The following is a 25,457-nucleotide window of genomic DNA, read 5'->3' as shown; positions in this document are numbered from 1 at the left end:
CTTAAAGCCCTCCACTTATTTCAACCTAGCTAGTGAAATAGAACCAAGAATCAATGTGTGACTTCCCTGTATTTATATATTTGCCAAGAACTAAAACTAATTTAGCCTTATGCATTTGATGACTCTATCCTATATGGGTAGAAGATAGGTCTGCAATTCCATGGTAGTAGACTTTTTCTCTTTTACTTGAAATAATGATACAGTTTCCTGGCCCTGGCCAGCTGGCTCATTGGATAGAGCATTGGCCCAGCATACAAACATCCTGGGTTTGATCCCCAGTAAGGGCACACAAGGGAGGTGACCATTTGCTTCATTCTCCCTCCAGCTCCCCCTTCTCTTAATCTTCCCCTTTCACAGCCAGTGGTTTGAATGGTTCTAGCGTCAGCCCGGCCGCTGAGGATAGCTCGGTTGATATGAGCATCGGCCTCAGACAGGGGTTGCTGGGTAGACGGAGTGCATGTGAGAGTCTGCCTCACTATTTCCCTTCCTCTCACTTAAAAAAAAAAAAGAAAGAAAATAAATACTTTCTTTCCAGAGAAAACATATTAAAGAATTTTCTATGTTGAAAATGATGCCAACTAAACTACTAACACAACCCTCACAAAACTGGCTAATGCACTATTTGATTGATCAGTCAAGCAGATCGACTAATACGCCATTTATGGAAGTATAAATTAGTGCCAGCGTTTTGGAAAACTGTGATGTACCTGCTAAACTAAAATAAACATTTCTCTCTCAAAGAAAAATAAAGTAAAATGAATAAGGGATCTCAAGATTAACAATGCTTCTAGACATTACATAGGAATTCAGCATTACCTTATAACAAATTTTGGACTTTGACTCTTTCAAACTTTTGCTGCCTCTTCTCTTCTCAACCCTCCTACAATGATTCCTGCCTATATGCTTCCCTTTCTCATTTGTCCACCTGCTGGCTTCTCTTCTTCTGCCATCTCCAATACTTCTCTACGATCTTTAGGAGGATATTTTATTTATACTCTGCATGTCTTATTAAAGATCTGGAATGCCTTTTCACTGTTATATTTACAACATAAAATTTCCAGTTCTTCTAATGCAGATTAGCAGAATATAGATTTTCTTTATAATTCTTAAAGCAAATGAAAGACTAAATTAAGATGTCCTTAATTAACTATGTGGCTGTTATTCCCCTGCCCCCCCCCCCACCCATAATCCAATTGCCCTCCAGAGAAACCTGCTTTCCTCACCTCCCTCATAGTCTAACAACAACAACAAAAAGTCTAAACAATTACTTACTCTTGGATGAAAAGCTATGGCAGTGACAAAATCTATATGCTGAAAACAGCAAAGGCATTCTCTTCTGGAAATATGCCACAACCTGACTGTTTTATCCATTGATGAAGAAAGCAGAAAGTAGTTCTACGGAAAAATTACCACTGATTAGTTTATCACCATAGGGAAAAAAAAGTACCTATACAATAAAAGCAAACTTTTGATTTTTATCTGTTATAATAGTTTTGTTAATTAGTATTGTTATACACAGCATCAGAAAGAATAAAAGATTATCTAATTCACTTGGAAGATCCCATTTTATCCGAAAGTTAAATACCATAGTTCTTAGATTCGAAGACTTTTTTCATATTACCTATTCTGTAACTACATTGGAACTTAGCTATGAATATAAGGCATCTACCCGTTTGCACAGGGGCCATGCTAGTCTTCTCTGTGCCACTCCAACTTTAGCATATATGTGACGGAGCGAGCGCCGCATCTACCCATTTGATTGTCACTTCAGTTCCCTTATTTTCACACTGACAACAGGGGTGAATTTTAACTCACTTGGATTCCCTCATTGTCACTTAAAATGCCCTAAAAAAAGATTACCCTATAAATACAGCACGGAAACAAGAAGTTATCATGCACCTGTCACAATGTAGGCAAGAAAATTAGACAATAGACACTGTCAAATTTCTCAGAATAGATCATAGAACTTCTAAAGCTATAAGATGGTAGATCACTTAGGCATTATTATGGCGCATCACCCAGGAACCGAACATCTACCTACCAGAAGCTCTTTAATTTCTAAACACAACCTATTTAAGGGGAGAACTGCATGTTATACTAAATGTGAAGACCCAAGCGAGACACTGGTATTCTTTGGTATGCAAAAAAGTGCAGAACAAATTGAAGTAATGATGACTTTTATTTATTCATTTTAGAGGAGAGAGAGAGAGAGAGAGAGAGAGAGAGAGAGAAGGGGGGAAGAGCAGGAAGCATCAACTCCCATATGTGCCTTGACCAGACAAGCCCAGGGTTTTGAACTGGCGACCTCAGTGTTCCAGGTCGACGCTTTATCCACTGCGCCACCAGAGGTCAGGCAATGATGACTTTTAATGAGTACTTACAATGTGCTAAACATTGTTCTTAGCACTACACAGCAACCCTACGTGGTAGGTATATTATTATCTCCTTTTACTAATGAGAACACTGAGGAAAAGAGATTAAATAATTTGTCTAAGACTGCACAGCTTGTCAGGGCAGAGTGGGTAGTCCGGCTCCAGGTCCAGGCTCTAACCGCCACACTGTTCTGCAGAGTGCTTAAGTAGAACATATGTTATGGAAAACAACCAGATGCTCTGTCATTTACTTAAAACAGTGAAAGAATTCTACATCTTTAAATGTAGAATAACTAGGCATAAGTATCGATTTGGATATGTAACTGTAGATACTGATATGCTATTTGGGCTCGTTTATAAGGTATACATTTTATTTGGTTTATTTGGTTGTCTATCTTGCAATTACAAAACAGAATTTTGGGGAAAAAAACTTTAAAATATAAAAGACCAAAAAACAAAACAGAAAAAAGCCCAGAATTTTGAAAAATGTACAACTTTAAAGTATCTAGTAACAATTATCTTTCTTTTCAAGATCAACTCAGTTCCAGAACAGTTTTGAACAGTATGTGCAGTTTATTTTATATTTCCTGTTAATAACAACTATACAAAAACTAAATCTCAGGTCCGTTGTTTATTAATACTAACTGTTCAATTTTTGCCCTAGTCCATGGCTTGAAGTATATGAAAGAAATATGAAGACATCCCTAGAAGTGAAGATGCTGAAGACATGTTAAGATCTGTTCTAATATGCCAAATTCTAAATTCTTATTGAATAAGTGAAATTAAATAATTTGATTAAACTTAATAAGCATAATTTTTGGAGTCAAAGAAATTAGATTCAAATGTAAGTTCTAACCATAACTAGTTTTGTGATTTGGGACAAGCCAGCGGCCCAGTCTTCTAATTTGCAAAATGAAATATCTACTTTGCAGGTTTATTATTGTAAGAATTAACGAGGTAATTATTGTTGCCTGGTACAAGCTAAACCTTCGACAAAGACAAAACCCATTATAAACACCAATTGTGCTAGATACCGAAGAAAAATAACAGTAAGATAAGATCTGGTCCCTACTTACTCTCAAGGGGCTTAGAATCTTGTGGCAAACAAGCCCTATGAATGTACATGGGTAGATAAGTAAAAAAGAAAGTATAAGAAAAGAGCACAGGTCTGACCAAGTGGCGGCGCAGTGGGTAGAGCGTCAACCTGGGACACTGAGAACCCAGGTTTGAAACCTTGAGGTTGTGGGCTTCAGTGCAGGCTCCTCAGCTTGAGGGTGGTATCACAGACATGACCTCATGGGCATTGGCTTGAGCCCAAAGGTCGCTGGCTTGAGCAAGGGGTCACTGGCTCAGCTAGAGCCCCCTGGTCAAGGCACATATGAGAAAGCAATCAATGAACAACTAAGGTGTTACAACAAAGAATTGATGCTTCTCATCTCTCTCCCTTCCTGTCTGTCTGTCCTTCTCTGTCTCCTTCCTCACTTAAAACAAACAAACATGTTTCCTGGAGAAAATCTTCCTTATGACACCACTGTGACTGCTGTCCCACACCTGTGTGAAACAATTCCTCAGAACACACCCCTTCGTATGTACACAGCCTCTTGGTTCTCCCACTCTGGAGAACCTTGCCTGATACAGTGCTCAGTGGAGAACTAATTTCTTCCAGTCAGTGACATTTTAGGGAACAAATTGGTCTAACAAAGTAAAACGAGTGCAAGGTTCCCGATTATGTGCTTTGTACTTATTGCTCCAGATAAATGTGTTTGTCAGATCAAGGGCATTTTAGCTTTCCGCCCCCTGACAACTCAGTCAGATTTCCAATAGGGCGGGGAAGGAGGACAAAGACACAACTAGGGCTCAGCTGAAAATCAGGCTGCAAGGTGAGGTCCAAGCTTGTTCTAGGAGCTTAGAGAAAGACATTATGATGGATGGATTAGGAAAAGCATCCAGGCATCGAAACAAATACGGCAGGAGAAGTAATTCATGAATGGAGCGCTTCGAAGCTGGAGCTCAAAGAAACCCTGACCTGTTGATATATGCAAGCACTATCCTTGTGGTACAGGAGGTTCTCCCGACATATTAAATTATATGGCATCCCTTGCACCCCTCAGAGTATTTTGTTAACTCAGTTGCCTTTGCTCAATGTAAGGCTTTTAAATATTGCTGCCCCTCTGAATTCTTGTGTTTTTTTTTTTAATTCATCTTAGAGAGGTGGAGGGGAGAGGAAGGGGGAGAGATAGCAAGATGGGCGAGGGAGAGAGATGAAAGAAAGAAAGAAAAAAAAGAAAGAAAAAGAAGAGAAAGAGAAAGAGAGAGAGAGAGAGAGAGAGAGAGAAAGAAAGACAGACGGGCAGGGGGAGGAGAAGAAGCATCAACTCCCAATTGTGCCTTGACCAGGCAAGCCTGAGGTTTCAAACTAGTGACCTCAGCATTCCAGGTCGACATTCTATCACTGCACCACCACAGGTCAGCTGAATTCTTAATATATTTTAGATTCTGATTACTATTAAATTTCAGTACAAAGAAAGTATAAGGTATCACGCAAAAAATTCAAAAACTGCTTCCTGCTTCAAAGACCTTAAATTTAAAATATCTCTTTAAATTTTCACAAAACTGTAAAAACACTTGCTCAGTGGCAAAACAGACCCTCCACTTTAGAAACACAAAATTAAGATTTATTATTGATTCACAGAATATAATTGTTAAACTTAAATGAATAATTTCATAAATGTAGCAGATGAGCCCCAAAGCAGTCTTGATTAGATACATCAGACTTCACCTTTGTAGTTGAAATCATTATCCATTTTGTTGAGGATATTTTGCAAAATTATAGGAACAGGCAAAAAGTACAGTACAGGGAGTCCTTGGGTCATAACACAGTTCCATTCCTACGACAGTGATGTAACCCGAATTTTGGTGTAAGCGGAAACACACCATAACCTAACACAAAAGAAACATCGGAGTTTTTAACAGTCCAAAATGGCGTAGGTTAAGCATACTCCCTCACTCATGTTCCGCATTACTGAGTATTTTTCCACCGCGTGCAACCAAACTAGTTCACCCATGTAGTTCTAAGTACAATGCTAATGGCATAAGCTGAAACACTGATGTCTCAATTTTTTAAAGATTATATGGGAGTGAGCATCGTAAACTCATAACGTCGTACACGTATGTCGAGACTGTCATAACCCGAGGACTCCCTGTAGATGAATGGGTCCAGATAGAAGCTGTTAATATAAACATTGTCTTATGATCCTAATGTGACTTATTTTTTTTAACTTCGATTAATTTGTACATAATACCCAAAAATATATATGAGCATTCAAACACTTCACAGTCTGACAATCATACAAATAAAACATCTGGTTTTATCCTAAAGTCATAGTTATAGAGAATACACAATCCAAATAAAAATTTCCTACTTTAGACCATGAAAGATCAAGGAGATCAGCAGTGTGTCCTTTATATTTGCAAAATGGCCGTTGTCGAAATGGTGCATTTTTATCATCGGGGTCTTCATCAGCTCCACCGCACACCTATTTAGACAAAGACAAATGTCAAAACCAGCAAAACAAAAGCTTCATACTCTTCCCACCCCTTCTGTTCTCTCACTTTGCATGATGCTTGATTGAAATCTTGACCCACCAAAAGCAACCCCCCCTTGCGCTGAATCTTTACCTTCTTGACTTAACAAATAAACCAGATCATCGGCTGAAGACACTGTGCTATCACAATCTTTCCATCCATAACAGATTCCCTCCTTTGTCCTTTTACGAGCCAGCGCCAGGGGGTGATCATGATCAGTCTAAGCTAACCAAGGCAAGTTCATTCCCTTTCCAAGCGATGACTGCTTTAGGCCTGGGCATATGCTATAATTTTCATTCATTAAATATGAGGGAAAGTTTATTGTGGGAGGGAGAAGGAGGAGGCTCTAAAACAATTTTCTCATTCTAAAGAAAGTGCATACTAAAAGGGACCTTCCTCTTTCCTGCCTTCGAATATTGTTACCTGAATGAAACACCTAAGAGTGTAGCAATCATTGTAGGACCATGAGGGAAACCAACCCAAGAGAACAAGAGATAAAGAATAGCAAAGCAGGAAGACAGTAGGACCCTGAGTCCCTGGCGATACTACTGAGCTGCTGAATTAGCGCGCCTGGAACCGCCTTACCTCCAGACTTCTTCCTCATTGTTTAAGCCATTTTCAGTTGGATTTCTGTTATTTGAAGTCAAAAGTATCCTGACAGAGGTAGGTGAGAAATACTGCCATTCTCTTATGCCGTGCATTTAGTTTACAACATGCTTTTGTATTCATTATCTGAATGAATCCTAACAACTCTGAGAAGTAGGTATTAACATTATGAAGATAGAGAGATTAAGGAAAAAAAACCGAGGCTCAAAGAAGTTAGAGACATATTTAAAGGTCACACAGCCACCTGCAAACAGCAGAACCAAAGCGCAAATACAAGTCATTTAACTTCATGTTCAGAGATTGTTCCTTAAATATTTTAGAGGATGTTAACATAAGCAAATATATGGCGTGTTAGCTAAGCCTTGCATATTTAGGAAAGGGTAAGTAGTATGATGAGGATGGAGAAAAAACGCATATGTCCAGAAATACATGGTAGGGATTAGGGTAGAAAGGAACTTTGAGACTAGATCTTAAAGAGCCTCGAATTTGTGGCTAACAGTTCAGACATTCTACTGCAATGGAGAGCCAACACAAGTTTCTGAAAATAAAAAATAACATGATGTGCCTATTGCTTTAGAAAGAGAATGCTGGAGAGTAGTGTAAAAGGTCATTTGGAAAGAGAATGGAGGCAAGAAGAGCAGTCAGTAAGTTGAAGAATAATGAGGGCTTGAGCTAGACAGTATGCATGCGGATAGATAAAAAACTACCAATATTCTCTGTAGAACTCTGCAGTTAATAAAACATCTTTATGGCCACTGTGGAGAGAGACCAGCAACACAAATGTCCTGCCGCTGTGCCCAGTGCCAGCAATCCTAGATGACCACAGCTACTTCTCCTGATTTTGCTGCCAGAAAACTGAACAGCTTTGTCCCATCACATCGAATTTAGCCTTTTCTTTAATAAGCATTTATGTTCATTAACTCCTTCACATATTTCCTCTAATAGTGATTCCAGATCTCTTTTCTTCCTCTTTAAATGTTTCTTCTCCCTATACTCTACCGTTTCTTCAAAAATACTTAATGTTTTTATTATAACACATGCTCAGTGTAGATAATTTGGAAAAAAAATAGAAAGTAGGGAAATTAAAATTTTTTAAAGTATCCTTTCTAAAATTTTTTAAAATTATTCATTTTTAGAGAGAAGAGAGAGAAGGGAGAGAGAGAAAGGCGGGGGGGGGGGGGGAGGAGACAGGAAGCATCAATTCCCATAGGTACCCTGACCAGGCAAGCCCAGGGTTTCAAACCCACAACCTCAGCATTCTAGATCGATGCTTTATCCTCTGTGCCACCACAGGCCAGACATGGAAAATTAAAATGAAAACCACCCATAATCAGCTAGTAGTTTGATAAGCTTTAATCTTCCTTTTTAAAAAAACATAATCAAAATAATATTATATACATGGTTCAGTATCTTCCTTTTTATTACTATCGTGTTTTCTATATTCCATTCTATGAAAACACGTACTAGCTGTATATGAGTGCATCATAATTTAATCATTCTTTGGTATGTTGGTTATTCAGACATTTCTAATTTTTTGCTAACATAAAGAGCAGTCAATGAACAATACAAAATGAATCTTTATCCATATTTTATTCTTTAAAAAACCTAATATAAGGGGCATTACTCGGTCAAAAGGTTTAAACCTGAGATATAGTAACTTCTGTTGTTTGTTTAATAAAAGCAGGTAAGTTTATTTAAATTTTTTTTAGAAATACATAAGTATAAAGTATCAAATAAGAATGACTGAGCCTGACTAGGCAGTGGCACAGTGGATAGAGCATCAGACTGGGATGTGGAGGACCCAGGTTCGAGACCCCAAGGTCACCAGCTTGAGCGTGGGCTCATCTGGCTTGAGCAAAAATATCACCAGCTTGGACCCAAGGTCGCTGGCTCGAGCAAGGAGTTACTCCATCTGCTGAAGGCCTGCGGTCAAGGTACATATGAGAAAGCAATCAATGAACAATTAAGGTGTTGCAACAAAAAACTGATGATTGATGCTTCTCATCTCTCTCTGTTCCTGCCTGCCTGTCCCTATCTATCCCTCTCGCTGTCACTGTAAAAAAAAAGAAAAGAAAAAGACTGAAAATCCTTCCACCCAGAGATAGCTACTAGTAATAGTGTGTTTCCTTTAAGTTGTTTTAATCTATAAACATTTTAGTCAAAATTAGGATATTGTATCTAATTTTTCATTCTGCTTTTTTTCACTGTAAACTTTAATATTTTTTAAGGTTATTAAATAGTCTTTGAAAACAATTTAAGGACAAAATTATATTCTACTCTATGAACTATAACATAGTTTTTATTTTTGAACTGTTAAAAATTTAGCTTTTTCAAATTTTAGCTATTGTGAGGACACTAAGATGAAAATCCTTTTACTTGCATCTTTGGGCATACCTGATTATGCCTTTATAATAGAATTACTAAATAAAACATATTTTACTGATCTATAGATCTCTCTAGATGTCTATATCTAGAGAGATATTTATATTTTTATATACATATATTTTACATATATTTATATAAAACTTTATTACGGGCATTTCAAATATACACAGAAGTAGAGAGAATACAGTAATTATTATAATGAACCCCACACATCCATCACCTGGTTTAACAATCAGCGACATTTTACTCATTTTGTTTTATCAATTGTCCCACTTTTATGTGTTTACTCACTTTTGTTGGAGTATGTAAAGCAAGATCTAATACCATTGATTTTATCAGTAAATACTCTATGTGTATCTCTAACTAATAAGCCCTCTTTTAAATATAACTAAAATGTCATTATCACACTGAAAAATACAACGTGTATCATCTAATATCTAATCTATATTCAACTATCCTGATTATCTAAAAGTGTCATTTTAAAATTGGATGGCTATGAAAACTTGTAAGCTTTTTGATATTTATTAGCACTTACCAGATACTGTATTGGTTATTTGAAATACCAATATAAATGACATTTCTTACCTTATAATCCATTCTCAGTATTTAAAAGCCAGACTGAGCCTTTTAACATGTCAGATTATGTCATTCTCTGTTTAAAAATCCTTCATTAGCTTCCGCCTTTCTCAAAACAATAGCCAGAGTCCTTGCAATGGCCTCCTTGTTCTGACAGCCCTATTCACATCTCTGCGACTTTGTTTTCTATTATTCTCCTCCTCCATTACTGGCTCCAGCTCCCGAGGCCTCAGTGTTCTCTCTTCAACACCCCAGAACTCTTGCCTTAGAGCAGTGTCACTTGATGTATGACCACTCCCTCACCTCCCCTTCAGGTTTTGTTCAAACGACATCCTCTTAGTGAAGCTTTGCTCATCCACCACATTTATCCAGTATCACTCCACTTAATCTGCTTATTTTCTCCATGAAATTTATTACCTTTTAATATATTATAGAATTTACTTATTTCTCTGTTCCCCACCACTATAAATTAAACTTAATAATAGATACTGTAGTTGTATCTCTTTTGTTCACTACTCTATCCCAATTCCTAGAGCAGTGACACTCAATAGGCACACAGTAGCTACTTAATAAATATTTGGGGATTAAATGAAGACACAGTGCCAGATCTTAAAATATCAGCTAGTGCAGTATAATGGTTAACAGCATAATCTCCAGCCACAGACCAGAGCTGGGTCCTAATTCTGACGCCATGTCTACCAACAGTGTAAAATTAGTGAGTTACTTATCTCTTAAGCCTTCTTTTCTTCATCTATGAAACAGATTCTTAATAGTTTCTCACAACAGTATCAGGACCGTTGTGAGGGTGTATAAGACAAAAAACGCACTTAGCAAAGTACACGGCATATAGTAAAGACACCTAAAATGTTAGCTGTTGTTACATAAGTTAATATAATAAGTACGTTTAACAGAAATATGGGCAAAGTACCATGGGAACAACGAGGGAGCACATGAGTAATTATGCATTAAGTGAAGCAAAGAATGCTTTCAGCAAGGAGACCTGAGTGTGAAATGAATTTACCAGGCAAAGGGGAACAGCAGATGTAAATACATGGAATCCACAGAGGGGTCTGACATTTTTGTTCAGACAACAATGAACAACTGAGTGGCTCAGAGCATTTGGTTTGTGAGAGGAAATGGCGGGAAATAACAACGAGAGCGGAGACCAGGCTGATCTCTGAAAGACTGAGTCAAGTTAAGGAATTTGGCCCTGATTCTAGAGGAGGAATAAAGAGCCAAAAGCAGCGCTTTAACAGGAGAAGTAACATGATCAGATTTGTTTTACAGGAAAGCAATTCTCTGGCAGTGTGGATGAAAGACTGGAATCTGGGAAAAGAGCTCTAATGGTCCAGGTGAGAGATAAAGCCTGGATCACAGCGGTGGAAATGAAAGGAACGGCCAGATTCCAAAGACATTTCTGAGATCAAGCGGGCAGGATGTGGTAAACGAGCAGGCATTGGATGGAGGGAAGACATTACAAAGCGATCCCCGTTCCCAACTCAGGAGACGGTATGGGTAGGTACCAAACAATGAACTGACATCAAGTACACTGTCAAAGGAGTGGTTTTCTTGGGAAAATGATACCTACTTAATGGTGTTTTGGACATACATTATCATTGTCGACGTCTGCCTTCCCCCATGCACACAGGTCCTTGGCATGCACTGTCACTGCATCTTTATATTTTCAGTGCCTAACACATTGTTGACTAAACCAAATCGAAACCAATGTACATTTTATTTTATTTAATGATGTTAGAGAGAGAGGAGGTGGCAGGGGGTGGGGGGAGACAGGAACTTCCATCTGTTCCTGTATGTGCCCCGACCAGAGATTAAACCTGCCACCTCTGTGCTTCGGGACGACGCTCTAACCAACTGAGCCACCTGGCCAGGGTCCAATGCATATTTTAAAAGAAATGCTGTATATGCAGAATTTCACAAAAATTACATCTCATTCCTTTACAGTTAACTCCCTTCTTCAAGTTTTTCATTCTATTGATCTTGAAAGGGATCAGAATACTTCACCCAAACTATGCCCCTCTTTGCATAAGAATTATTTTGAGCTGAAGGCAACTTAGAAGAAACAAAGACAAGAAAGTCTCTACCCTCCCTGCTTTTACCTGAAAGCGGAGAACACAGTTCCCTTTGTGAAAGTGTCACTGCTTGTTACCAGGAAGGGGAGAAGGAATGGCATCTCTGGAGACAGCTCAAGTCTGCATAACAGGACACTACTGAGTAACTCTCATCTTCCATTAGTTTCCTCCAATATATTTACCTTCCCACAATTTACAATCCCTAAAAGCCTAAGCCCTCTTTTTCTTTGTCGTTTCCGGTCTCCGCAGACTTACTGCTCTTTGCTAAAATGATTTACAAAGTGCTTTTAACTGTTTCTGTGGGTCTGCCCTCTTTTTCTATGGAGGCCTCCATATGCGTGCCATTTCTTCTGTTAATCTGTCCCTTGTCAGGTTACTTTGTAGATCCCAGACACAGGACCTAGGAGGGTAGAGGAATTATTTTTCCCCTCACCTACAATCACCTCTCAAAAATTCTAAGCAGCAGTTTAATGCTGTAACACTCATGCCGATGTTCCATTAAGCCCACCAAACATAGATTAACCCAAGAAAAGCATTAATTTTAAGTAAACTGTGTACTTACAACTTCTAGTGTCAAGAACAATCTGCAAGTCTCTACAGGGGTCCCCAAACTTTTTACACAGGGGGCCAGTTCACTGTCCCTCAGACCATTGGAGGGCCACCACATACAGTGCTCCTCTCACTAACCACCAATGAAAGAGGTGCCCCTTCCGGAAGTGCGGCGGGGGCCGGATAAATGGCCTCAGGGGGCCGCATGTGGCCCGCGGGCCATAGTTTGGGGACCCCTGATTCTAGCATAATGCAGCAGACTATGCATGCCATTCTTCCTTTCTGCCTTACACTTACTGAGCTACTTTTGGACATCAACAAAAACAAAGAGCACGACAGGTAGAAGAACCCCAGGCTTGGCATGACCAATGAGCAGGAGAGTGATCTGGTGTGCATCACTCCGTAGGCCTGAACTGTACAACAGGTACTTTCAGGTACTCTAATTTACATGGACACTAACAAGACAAAAGTGAGAATGCAGTTCAAAAGAGATATAACATATCACCATCATGAGAGAAAGAGAAAAAGAACACACACATCAGGAAAATAAACTCCATTGTGCTTACGGTGCCTCACTGTAGCACTCAGTTCAAAGACAGCAACTGATACCAAACTGCAAAGGCATATGAAAGAGAACAGAGGCCTCTTTTAACTGTCCCATGGAGAATGGCAGAAGTGAAAGAAACCCCAATCTTTTCCTGAAAACAACAGATAGCAATGATACTCAAGTACTCCAGAAGAAAACCTTTGCACTCCAGGTCACTACATTTTGTGTCAAAATACTGCTGTTCTTCTTTTATTTTAATGGGGTGACATTGATAAATCAGGGTACATATGTTCAGAGAAAACATCTCCAGGTTATTTTGACATTTGATTATGCTGCATTCCCATCACCCAAAGTCCAGTTGTCTTCCGTCACATCACCCAAAGTCCAGTTGTCTTCCGTCAGCTTCTATCTGGTTTTCTTTGTGCCCCTCCGTGCCCCCCCCACCCCATTATGCTCTTCTTTTAAAAGGCCTTACACTCCAATATGATTGGGAGTTATGTAAGGTTTTTATTTTGGGGGGTGGGAGAGGAGGCATGGAAGTAAGTCATTAAACATCTGTCAGTGAATTGTTGAAGTAAGCATAATGTAAATAGTCCCTGTTTTTTAATAGTAACCAAATGCCTAGATATTTTATGGTGAATTAAACTAATAAAAGCAAACCCATTTCCTTAAAGCAAAATGGTTAAATTTTTCTCCACTACATTAAGTGAAGGTTTTCCGGAGGAATTAGGCCTTGAAAAATGCGCAAACTTGGAATAGAAAGAAGGGAGACTGCAGGCATTCAGATAAGGGGAACAGTAATAAAGGCACAGAAACAGGAATTCAACACTGATTCAGGCCTACCACAGTTAGGCACAGGGTTAGGCTCCAAGGACACTAAGATCTATGAAATATATATATAGTTTACTGCCTTAAATCAGCCCAGAGCCCACCCAGTGAGAAAAGCTGCCGAGAAAGACATGGTGATATCAGTGTCAAAGTACATATGATATATTGTTAGAACACAAATGAGGAACAATTTTGCCTGCTTGAGTCAGGGAAAATAAACAGAGATGACAGCCCTGGCTGGTTAGCTTAGTTGGTTAAAGCATTGTCCCGAAACATCAAAGTTGAGGGTTCAATCCCAGATCAGGGCACATATGGGAAGCAACCAATATACATGTACAATTAAGTGCAACAACAAATGAATGCCTCTCTCTCTCTCCCTCCCTCCCTCCCTCCCTCCTTACCCCTTTCCTCTATCTCTCTAAAAACAATCAATATAAAAAAGAAGAGAGAGAACATATTTGTTCTCTCTGAATCTTGAGATAGGTAGGGCTTTGCCCTATGAGGAAAGGGGACAGAAGGGCATTCCTGGCAAATCAAACAGCACGGACACAGATCTGAAGGTGCGTGTTTAGGGTACAGACCTACATCCAGCAAGGGAAACAGGATGCACAGGCCCCAGGGAACTAGAATGGAGTTAAAAAGGTAAGATGAGGCAGTACCAGGAAAGACCTTATTCTGTAGGTTACAAGGAACCACAAAATAGCATAGACAGAGCTGTATTTTGAAAGAATAATAGCTGCTGGCAGAGTAGAAAATGACCTGGGTAGAGACCAGAGGCCGAGAAACACATTAGGAGGCTACCGCAAACATTTATATGAAGGTCATGAATGTCAAGGCCTAGATGATGCGAATGACAACAGGAGACGAGGGGACAGATCCCATGGGCATTTGTAGGTGGAGGTAGAGTGCATGTGCATCTGTAACTTACTATGTGGGTGAGGAAGGAAAAATAATAGAGTGTTTCTGACAGAGTGGAAAGGTAACTTATGGATGTTGATGTAATTAAAGAGATTGAAAAGAGAGAAGCAGGGTTGTGTGTAGGTTCTAAAACTACTGTAAATGACATGATCTAGCCAGGTACTTAAGCCTGACACCTCGGCATCATCTTCGGCTGCTCACTCACCAGGCGGTCAGCCGCCAGTCCTCGAGGTCCCGCTTCATTCACATCTCTGCAGTTCAGCTCGTGTTTGGTTTCTAGACCCACCGCTGTCATAAGCCATCCTGACCGAAGGGCTCACCTCTCTCCTGGGTGAACAGCCCTCTAAGTGGTCTCCCTGTCTCTCGACTGCAGCCCCCACCCCATTTATCCCTTTCAGTGCTACCAGAAGACATTCTTTAAAAAATATTTATATTGAATTTTATGGGGTGGCACTGGTTAATAAAATTACCGAATGCTCTTTCTAAAACAAAAATCGAAACACTTTATTTAAGCTCCAGATCGAAAGCCCTCAAAGCGCCTTCTTCCTCAGCAGCTTGCAGGATCAAGTTCAAATGTCTTGTTTTAACACAAAAGGTCATTTCAAACTCCAGTCCTACCTGCCTCTCCTACAACTCTCACCAGGACCCCTTTGCTTCTGCCCCAGGGAATTTCTTGTAGCACCTTAAACACGCCATATGCTTCTGCAGCCTCCACACCTTTGCGCTTGCTACTGGCTCTGAAATGCCGTTCCCTCCTTCTCTCACAGGGTTAACAATTGGCTCAAACATCAAAGCCTCTGGTAAGCCTGTCCTGACACGGATTCAAAAGGCTAACTCCTATACTGGTATAGCACCTTCTGTAGCATACTGTCATCCAATAAGACATCTCTGGGTATATCCATTTCACTAGTCAGCAAGGTCCCTGAGGCCACAGAATATGTCTCATTTGACTTCGTGCAATCTAGCAGTGTCTGGCACATGGACCAGGCACTCGGAAAACAGTTCCTGAAGGAGTTTAGACCTATTAAGTGATGTGCTTAAAGAACGTATAGGTGGAGAGATCCTATATATAATTCTACGTGAAAATGGAAGCAAGCACAGTAAGATCTCATTCTGGTTTAAAAACATAAAGCTATTAAAAGGAAATAAGAATTTTGGAGCTAAAGCCAGATTAGGACAGGAGGCAGCAAGTGAGTAAACCATTTGAGAAGGGCTGGCCAAGGACAGAACCATGAGAAACAGCAACATTTAAGGGGGTGGGAGAAGAAGAGACAGCAGGGATACAGGAAGAGAACAAGGGAAAAATCTGTGTCAAATACTATAGAGCCAATGAAATCCCAGGAAGACTGTTGAGCAGCTGGACATTTTAGGTTCTCTTCGTTGACATCACACTCGCCTAGATCCACACACAGAAGCACAGGGGACAGCTTAGAATATTTGATATTCCATTTTTTAGGTTTTAAATTGGATATATTTAGTCTTCCTGCTCTGAGACCAAATGAAAATCATTTAGATATTATAAACTACCTAAAATTGTGATAAAGCATTTGATTAAACACATAAGAAGGAAAAATTAAAATTTTTTTTTTTTTTTTTTTTTGCTGGTGGAGGGTCTTGCTTTTTTTTAAATTTAAATAAATTTTTATTAATGTTAATGGGGTGACATTAATAAATCAGGGTACATATATTCAAAGAAAACATGTCTAGGTTATCTTGTCATTCAATTCTGTTGCATACCCATCACCCAAAGTCAGATTGTCCTCTGTCACCTTCTATCTAGTTTTCTTTGTGCCCCTCCCCCTCCCCCTTTTTCTTTCCTTCATTACCTCTTATTCAGGTATCCATTATTATTTCTTTAAAAGTATCTCACATGGATTTGAGGGGAGGGGGGTTTGTTTTACTTAAGTTTACATTAGTGGTTTAATAGTTTCAGTAATGTTCACTGTCTGACAACCTTTAAATATCACACTTTTTCATTTACCAATTCTAATAGAAGAAATCCTTCTAACACATTTTAATTTTAATTAAGTGCTTTCATACAACTATCGTTTCTGATAAACAATAAGGTACTACTTTTAAAAATAAGAAGAATGAAAACAGTAAGGTACTATTATAGTAGACAAATCAAATCATAGTATGTAACAATAGTAACTATAAGATAAAACACATACCCCGGTATCTGTATCAGATTTTGATGAGTTTAGACTTTCCTGAGAAGGTGATGGGGACACACGTCCTGAAACACAACACAACTGTGAAATGGCATGTACGTGTACACGTACACACATATCCAATCAAAGATAATGACATAAGAACACCTAATTAACAGTCAGAGAATGTAGCATTTTAAAAAAATACATGTGAAGCATTAACTCTCTAGGCACCAGAATGCTTGTTTTGACCATTTTAATATGAAATCTTTATAAAACAGCTTAACCATTTCCCCAATTTAATCAATTGCCATTAAATTCTCATTATTCATAGTGAGTAAATTCTTATAATTGTAACAAGCATCCAGATGAACAATTAAGGGGCAGAAAGGGTCTAGGTTGGTTAAATCTCAAGGGTCACGGAAAACAGTCCTTTTGTTCTAGGCAGGGCAATAAATGTATAATAAGCAGTGTTTACCATATTGTCAACTCACTTCATCTTCAATTATGCATTATAACACAATGCAAACAATACACACAGGGCTTCTAAAGTATATAGGGCCTTGCTTGCCAGTTTAGTGGATCATTCTAGGTTCCTGTATTCCTCAAATTGTCTCTTCCACTATACTTCATACTCCTGCCCAGGGCTAGCTCTCGTCTCCTTTCTCTCATCTCTTAGCTTCTTGTTTTCTAGCTTTGGTTGACTGGGAATAGGGGAGGGGTGGGGCCGAACGGGTTTGTGGAGAAAATTTATTGTAGCTAATTAATTACAAGAAAAGAATTCCTTGAACTTAAAAGCTATTTACATCAGTTTTACATAGTTGTACTTATTGTGTACATACGTCATATTCTGAGATTTCTTTTTCTTAAATGTTTTTTAACTCACTGATTTTAGCGAGAGAAAGAGGGAGAGAGGGTTGGAGGCGGAGGGCGAGACAAAGAGAAAGAGAGAGAGAGAAACATCCATCTGTTCCTCTATGTGCCCTGACCAGGGATCAAACCCACAACTTCTTACTTCAGGACGATGTTCTACCGAGCTATCCAGCCAGGGCCTGAGACTTCTTTTCCATTTAACCTTTCTTCATATGCCCTTCGATGAACTGACAGATCACAATTACTTTCCATACTCTTTCTTTAATCATTCTTTATTTATTGGACTATAAAAAATTGTAATTATTTTTCTTGAGTAATCACCCTTTCATTTCAACCTAAGATAGAACTGAAGATTGCTGGGGAAACCAAATGACTTTGCTCTCAATAGCTGATGAAGTTAACTCTGTACTACAGCAGAGAGCCCAAGGCTTTGTGGTAGCTCTCTTCACTGCGTTTATCTGCTTTTGTTGCTGTTGACTCCTATTTTTAATTTTAGGTTTGTGGCTGTTCTAGAAAGTAGAGGCTGCTGCAAATGATTTCCAGATAAGAGGGCATTGTTATACTTAAAATGTAATACTGCCCGGTGTCTTTGGAATTTTAAAGCCCATAAACAAATGAAAAATACCTTCAGTATTGTATTTCATTCGCATATTGTTGAAATAATCGAAAGCATTTTTTAAAGCCCATATTCGCACTACATTGTCTTGCCCTGCGGAGGCAAGTAATCGGCCACAATGAGAAAATTTCATGGTCCAAACAGCTCCCTAGGAAAACAAAGGAAGGTTCAAAGTTATTATTTGAATAATTGACACATTAAGCCAAAATTTAAAAATCATGCCAAATTATACATACTAAGATAGTGCTCACATTCCTAACACCACTTCAAGCCATCAGTCCAGTGGTGCGAGAATACCACAAAAAGGGATTTTTCGAAGAAAGGCAAGATAACACAGCTGCAGTTTGCCATAATCTAAACGCACAATTTCAAGTTCCCAAACCTTGTCCATACACACACACACACACACACACACACACACACACACACACACACACCCATACATATATTTTTTGGGACAGAGTCAGACAGAGGGACAGACAGCCAGGAAGGAAGAGAGATGAGAAGGATCAATTCTTCGTGTGGCACCTTAGTTGTTCATTGTTTTCTCACATGTGCCTTGACTGTGGGGCTACAGCAGAGCAAGTGACTCCTTACTTGAGCCAGCGACCTTGGGCTCAAGCTGGTGAGCTTTGCTCAAACCATATAAGCTCATGCTCAAGCTGGCGACCTCGGGGTGTCGAACCTGGGTCCCCTGTGTCCCAGTCCGACGCTCTATCCACTGTGCCACCGCCCGGTCAGGCACCTTGTCCATATATTAATGGGAATAGAAGTTCACAGGTGGCCGGAAATCTTCGATGTAAAGCACAGATCTTACTTTGGGATCTCAGTTTCAAGGTGAACCTTAGGAAGGGGGGGGGCAGGACAGTACGAGGCAGAGCCTTCAGCACAGCACCAACTCCTGACCAGGTCCAGGGGAAGAATATGACCAAACTAAGCAGGGACTGTCACACTATTGGGCATTGAGAAGTGTTGGAATGGTGTGGTCTCCTCCTGTTGTTCTCTGAAGAAATAAGGTTTCACAGTATATGGCTACAATTCCCAGAGAGACACTGAAAACAGTGGGAAGCATGTATGCGTGTGCCGGGGGAGGGTTAAACAATGCGAACCTTTAAACTGGAAAGGCCAAATCCTACTACAATAAAAACTGTTATAACACACATCTATGCAGATCATAAAGATCATCCATGTTAGAGCCTGACCTGTGGTGGCACAGTGGATAAAGCGTCGACCTTGAAATGCTGAGGTCGCCGGTTCGAAACCCTGGGCTTGCCTGGTCAAGGCACATATGGGAGTTGATGCTTCCAGCTCCTCCCCACTTCTCTCTCTCTCTGTCTCTCTCTCCTCTCTCTCCCTCTCTATCTCTCTCTCTCTCCTCTCTAAAAAAATGAATAAATAAATAAATAAATAAAAAATTAAAAAAAAAAAAAGAAAAAAAAAAAAGATCATCCATGTTAGAGGCAACAGCTCGTTTTCTGGAATAACATTAATATCCACAAAATTCAACTTATTAAGAAATCTGTCATTTGGAGCCTACTACAATGAGATTTTACTTAAAACTGGAAATAATGAAAGAGTCAATACAGTATAGAAAGGAAATTCATCAGATGCCTTAAGTTATCATAATTAACCAAAGTTTAGCCTGAGCGGTGGTGGCACAATGGATAGAACGCTGACCTTGGGACACCGAGGACCCAGGTTCGAAGAAACTCTGAGGTCACCAGCTTGAGTGCAGGGTTGCTGGCTTGAACATGGGATCATAGACATGATTCCATGATCACTGGCTTGAGCCCAAAGGTCGCTGGCTTGAGCAAGGGCTCACTGGCTCTGCCGGAGCCCCCAGGTCAAGGCACATATGAGAAAGCAATCAATGAACAACTAAGGTGCCACAACTATGAGTTGATGCTTCTCATCTCTCTCCCTTAGTGTCTGCCTCTCTCTCTGTATCTATCTCTGTCTGTTGCAAAAAACAAACAAACAAAAATTCCAGGAAAGTTTAAATTCCAATCTGGCTGCCATCTGATACATTTGTGGGTTTTTTTTCCTTCCAGCTAGGCCAATTTTAGATTTAAAATCTAAATAGATAAATGCATTCCCTGATCAAGAACCCGCGGTATCATTTACCCAGTTCTCAGTTTATTACTTCTTGCCCTACACTCCTAGCGTTTCCAGGGGCGATCTAGTCTGTGTACCTTATGCTTACTGCGGTGCATTTGAACTCGGACAGAGAACCAGCACTGCCATCTCTCTCCTTGTTTTAGCTATCACAAAATATACAGATTTTTTTGAAACAGCTATGTAAATTAAAGTTTGGTAGTTTTACTTCATTTTCTTATTGATATAGGACTACTGTTTACTTAATTCAATAACTTACTCTACTCTCTGAACCATAATTCAGAGACAGACTCTGCATTACCTATTCATTAAACTGTACTCATATTATTTCACACATTTTCAGTGAGGCTAGCAAAATTATATACATAAAAAGAGACCTGCTTTATAGATGCCAAAGCATTTCTCTCAGTGAAAACAGAATGAATACTAAAAAATAAAAAGGTTGCTTACCATATGTTCACCACTAAGATCCTGCACCACTTTGATCTGATCAAAATCATAAGGTCCTTTGAAACCATGTGCTGCTTTGAATTTAACTGGTCTTGTGTACGGCATTCCTTCATCATCACTCGATGAAGGGTCATCTTGATCAGTATGAAACACTGAATAGAAAAGCACCAGAAATCATCACTAGCTAATGCAGACACAGGTACCCATTTTTCACATGCACTGCTTATCAAGAAAATTCATTAAACGAAGAAGCAAACCCTGGCTATTACTAAACGGCATATTGACTAAGAGCATGGAGCCTAGTGCCCGAATTCCTGGGTCCAAATCCAGTTCTGTTGTTTATTATCTGTGTGACCGTAGGCAACGGACCTGACCTTTCTGTGCTTCAGTATTCTCACCTGTGGGGATAATAGTGGTATTTACCTCAAAGGGTGTTTATGAGGATTAAATGAGATAATACAGGTGAAAGTGCTTAGAACAGTGTCTGGTACAGAATAAGTATTTTGTAAGTGTTTATTAAATAAAACTATGACGAGGGCATAGGAAGTTAAGATCTGTGCAAAATTAGAAAATTTAGCTAATTTTGAAAATTTTAATAAATATTTATATAGCCTTACATAGCTAATTTACAACTGATTATTGAACACTCAACTCTTCTAGGTTGCCACAGTCACAGAGTATGTACAAATTCATGTTTCAGGTGCAGAAATTCGTTTTTTTTCTTCCAACTTAAAAAATGAAGGTGAAAGTAACATGATTTATTGAAATGCTACGACATTAGCAGTAAAGGTTTATTACCTTTCATAAAATAGAATGCCTCTTATAAACCACAGGCTAAATTTGGATGATGACAAATGAGATAATTTGGTTTCAATGCTCTATTTCACTTACCTTCATCCCTAACACTTTTAACTTTATTTACAGCACGTTCACCATACTCCTCGGCAAGGTGCTTGGCTCTCTTTACCGATTTTCCTAGGAACTTCTTTAGTTGAGTCCTTATCAAAAATACAAACAAACAAACAAACAAAAAAAACACAACTCAAATTATTTCTAATTATTTCAACTAACTACAAAAGTTCAACAATTCACTGATAATCTCATTAGCTGTGACTGGTAAATCATATTTTTTGAAGTACCCCCCATTTTTTTTTAACATAATGTAGATATTTGAGTTCCTAAATCCCTTGTTGTACAGAATGCTATATTCAAGACAATATGGCTACAGAGGAAATACAGGCACTTTCCCCAATATACAACATTGTATACACTAGAGCACTGGTTTTCAATGTTAAATAATAATCAGTTGGCAGGGAAAGGGTGGGAGGTGGTATTTAAGGCACGGATGCCTGGTCCCTGTCCCCAGATCATCTATCTGATTTAGTGGGTCTGGGGTGAGGCTATGAATCTGTAGTGAGAATTGCTTTGAGACGACTGCTTTAGAGAGTCTCCTTAAAAACACACATTATAGGCCCTGGCCGGTTGGCTCAGCGGTAGACCATCGGCCTGGCGTGCGGGGGACCCGGGTTCGATTCCCGGCCATGGCACATAGGAGAAGCGCCCATTTGCTTCTCCACCCCCCCTTCCTCTCTGTCTCTCTCTTCCCCTCCAGCAGCCAAGGTTCCATTGGAGCAAAGATGGCCTGGGCGCTGGGGATGGCTCCTTGGCCTTTGCCCCAGGCACTAGAGTGGCTCTGGTCGCGGCAGAGCGACGCCCCGGAGGGGCAGAGCATCGCCCCCTGGTGGGCGTGCCAGGTGGATCCCAGTCGTGCGCATGCGGGAGTCTGTCTGACTGTCTCTCCCCGTTTCCAGCTTCAGAAAAATACAAAAAAAACCCCAACCCCCCCCCCACACACATTATAAAGAAAGGAAAAACTGAATTATAATTACTTAGAAATCAAATGTTTTGGTAGTCTAACATGGTCTCCTGTCCCTTCTCTTTCAGTTTGGGTATCTGCATGCAATGCAGTTAGGCAGAGCCTTCTCAGGAGGTATTCCCAAACAGTGTAGTATAAGTATGCCTTTCAAGCTTCCATGAACGGGACTTACATATTGCTTTTTAAATTATCGATGCTGCAAATTTCATATATTTATGGGGAAGGGGTCAAGGGAGATGTTGAGGGGAATACGGGGTGGGGGGATGCATTCGGGGCAACACTAGAATCTATGTAAACATAAATTAAAATCAATAAAAAAGCAAAACAAAACCAAAAAACAAAGTGCATGATATTTACAACCAAACAAAATTTATAAATCGGGGTTAAATTTTTACCAACTCAGGGGAATTCATATTAATAAAGATAAAATTTGAAAATGTTGCAAAACTATATATAAGATCTCCTCTGCATTATTGTTTAGAATAGGTCAAATGTAGGGATTAACTAACTGAATTTTCACCAAAAGAAAATTGAATAAGTGACTATATATCCTTACAGTGGAATGCAATCAAATAAACGAGGCAAAACTCAGGTCCTTTAAATGTACCAAGCTCTTAGTCACGTCAGGGCCTTTGAATGTGTAGTTACTGATGCCTGCAACACTCCTCCTAATTTCCACTCCTCTTTAGGTCTCAGACCAAACAGCTCTCTCTCAAAAAAGCCCTCCTTGACTCTTTAGAACAAGTTTTCCTGCTATATAGTCTCACAGTACTCCATACATTTCTTTTTATAGCAATTGCTACAGATATACTTGGAGTTATCTGTGTAATGACATGTTCAGTGTTTCTCCTATTGAACTGGAAGCTCTATGAGGGCAGAGACTGGTATTGTCTTCTGAACTATTGTACTGGCAGCACTAAACTCCCATATCTGGCTGACAGAAAGATGATAATATATTTATTTTTGGTACTGATATGAAAAGATGGCCATTATATACTAGTTGTTTTTTTTTTGTTTTTTTTTGAGAGAGAGAGAGAAACAGAGCAAGAGCGAGAAAGAGAGAGAGAGAGAGAGAGAGAGAGAGAGGAAGGGAGAGAAAGCATCAACTTGAAGTTGCATCACTTTAGTTCTTCACTGATTTTCTCTTATGTGCCTTGATCAGGGGGCTCCAGTCGAGCCAGTGACCTCTTGCATAAGCCAGTGACCTTGGGTCATGACCATGATCCCACAAGCTGGTAACCCTTCACTCAAGCTGGTGAACCTCCATTTAAGCAGGTGACCTCAGGGTTTTGAACCTGTGTCCTCAGCATCCCAGGCCAATGCTCTATCCACTGCGCCACCACCTGGTTAGGCATACTAGATATTTTCTATACTAGATTTCTTTCTTTTTTCTTTTTTAAAAAAAGCAAACTGATAAACTATAGGCACAGTATAATCCCACTTTTGTGAGAAGAGTGTTTCTATGGAGAATATACCTAATTGTTAATACTCAGAATTGCTGGGCTAAGCATATGAGATTCTTTATTTTTCTATCTTATAGATTTTTGTATTACTTTTGATAATCACAACACACAGATGATGAGTCATTTTAAATATTAGTATACGGTTTCTGCTCCTACAATTTTGAAGTCATATTTTCTGGATAACTATAGGTTTACTAATATTTTAAGCAAAAACAAAACAAAACAAAACAACCACCCCCAAAAAACAGATATTTTAATCATTTTGGATGAGAACATCTCTAAAATATATATACACTGCTCACAAAAATTAGGGGATCAGGAACGTGAAGGTACTCCAGTACTTTCAGCCTTTTGTATAGTGCATTTTCACCAACGAAATAAAAGAGTTTTGCATCTTATTTGCATAATTGAACTTTCCTTGACTTGTCGTTTGTTTTTCTGATGTTCTTGTTTAATAAAAAAAGGAGTGACATCAGAGAAATGGCGCCATAAGGAGCGATACCGATAAATCTCCCCCAAAATTCAACAAGATCTTCAACCAGAAACAGAAAAATCTATCCTTGGAGCCTCCAGAAGTTCCACACTAAATGCGAAGGTATGATGGAGCGAAAAATTGACTAAATATATAATCAACCCCAAAGGAAATAAGACGGAGGAAGAAACACTCCGCCTTCCTCACTAACCTAAAGAAGGGCTGCTTTCACTGGGAACTGAGAGTATAGGAACTAAGGCGGGCATAGGGTGTGAATAGAACCAGACTGCAGCACAAATGTCCGAACCAGGCTGTGGCACAGACATCCAAGCCGAGGAAAAACTGTGCCTGTGGCAACCCAGTCAACACAAGCTAACGCTCGCGCCAAACCCAGACAAAGAAAAGCAAGTGAGGTAGCCATCGACCCTGATCTCCTGGTCGGCGAACACAGATAGTGGGTGAAGAGATTCCTCCTAGAGCCCCGGGAGTAGGCGCCGGTTTTACCGGACAGAGGGGCAGTCAGAGGTCTTTGTGTGGGCTGAGACCGGAGTATCAGGGTCGCCCCTGCACCCTGAAGAGCAGCACGCGAAAAAGAGATTCCCTACGCTCAAACTTCTCTGGACAGGTGGGGCGCCTCACCCAGCCATATAAGCTAACAGACCCATGAAGGATTAGCTTAACCCACAGTCTGCTTGCCTCCCAACTGACTTATGCGACCCTAACTGACAAGATCTCTCTCAGGTCAGAAATCTAAGACAAGAGGGGAGAAATTTTTTGGTACCTCTTGTTATGCTATGCACGTAGGGGTGGGGGCAACCTCTGATTGGCAGAGCTTGCATACTAAGGGCTATATGTTAAAAAGAGGGATTTGGTAGCTTGTAAGTCCTCCTGCTTTGCAAACAGCAACTAGGGCATCTTCTACCCAGCCAAAATAGGTTACAAAGTGCCAAAAGCCTGGGGAAAGTGGTCCCACAGAGTGCTGAGGC

The 25,457-nt window shown here is 39.7% G+C and overlaps 1 protein-coding gene across 1 annotated transcript in view; it reads right to left on the bottom strand.

Annotated features, from left to right (window-relative positions):
• The window catches only part of WDR44 (WD repeat domain 44), a 103,441-nt gene that overhangs the window by 10,772 nt on the left and 67,212 nt on the right, over positions 1 to 25,457 (bottom strand). The window contains exons 9-14 of the mRNA XM_066356870.1: positions 21,552 to 21,658; positions 20,661 to 20,812; positions 18,105 to 18,243; positions 16,628 to 16,692; positions 5,795 to 5,908; positions 1,273 to 1,395 (exon numbers count right to left, since the gene is read on the bottom strand). Of these exons, the coding sequence (XP_066212967.1) occupies positions 1,273 to 1,395; positions 5,795 to 5,908; positions 16,628 to 16,692; positions 18,105 to 18,243; positions 20,661 to 20,812; positions 21,552 to 21,658 (700 nt within the window). The remainder of the gene's footprint in view (positions 1 to 1,272; positions 1,396 to 5,794; positions 5,909 to 16,627; positions 16,693 to 18,104; positions 18,244 to 20,660; positions 20,813 to 21,551; positions 21,659 to 25,457) is intronic.

This window comes from Saccopteryx leptura, chromosome X (genome assembly GCF_036850995.1).
Source record: "Saccopteryx leptura isolate mSacLep1 chromosome X, mSacLep1_pri_phased_curated, whole genome shotgun sequence".
Classification (NCBI taxonomy): Eukaryota; Metazoa; Chordata; class Mammalia; order Chiroptera; family Emballonuridae; genus Saccopteryx; species Saccopteryx leptura.
Note: the sequence above shows the minus strand (reverse complement) of the source record. Positions and strands in the feature narration are given on the sequence as shown.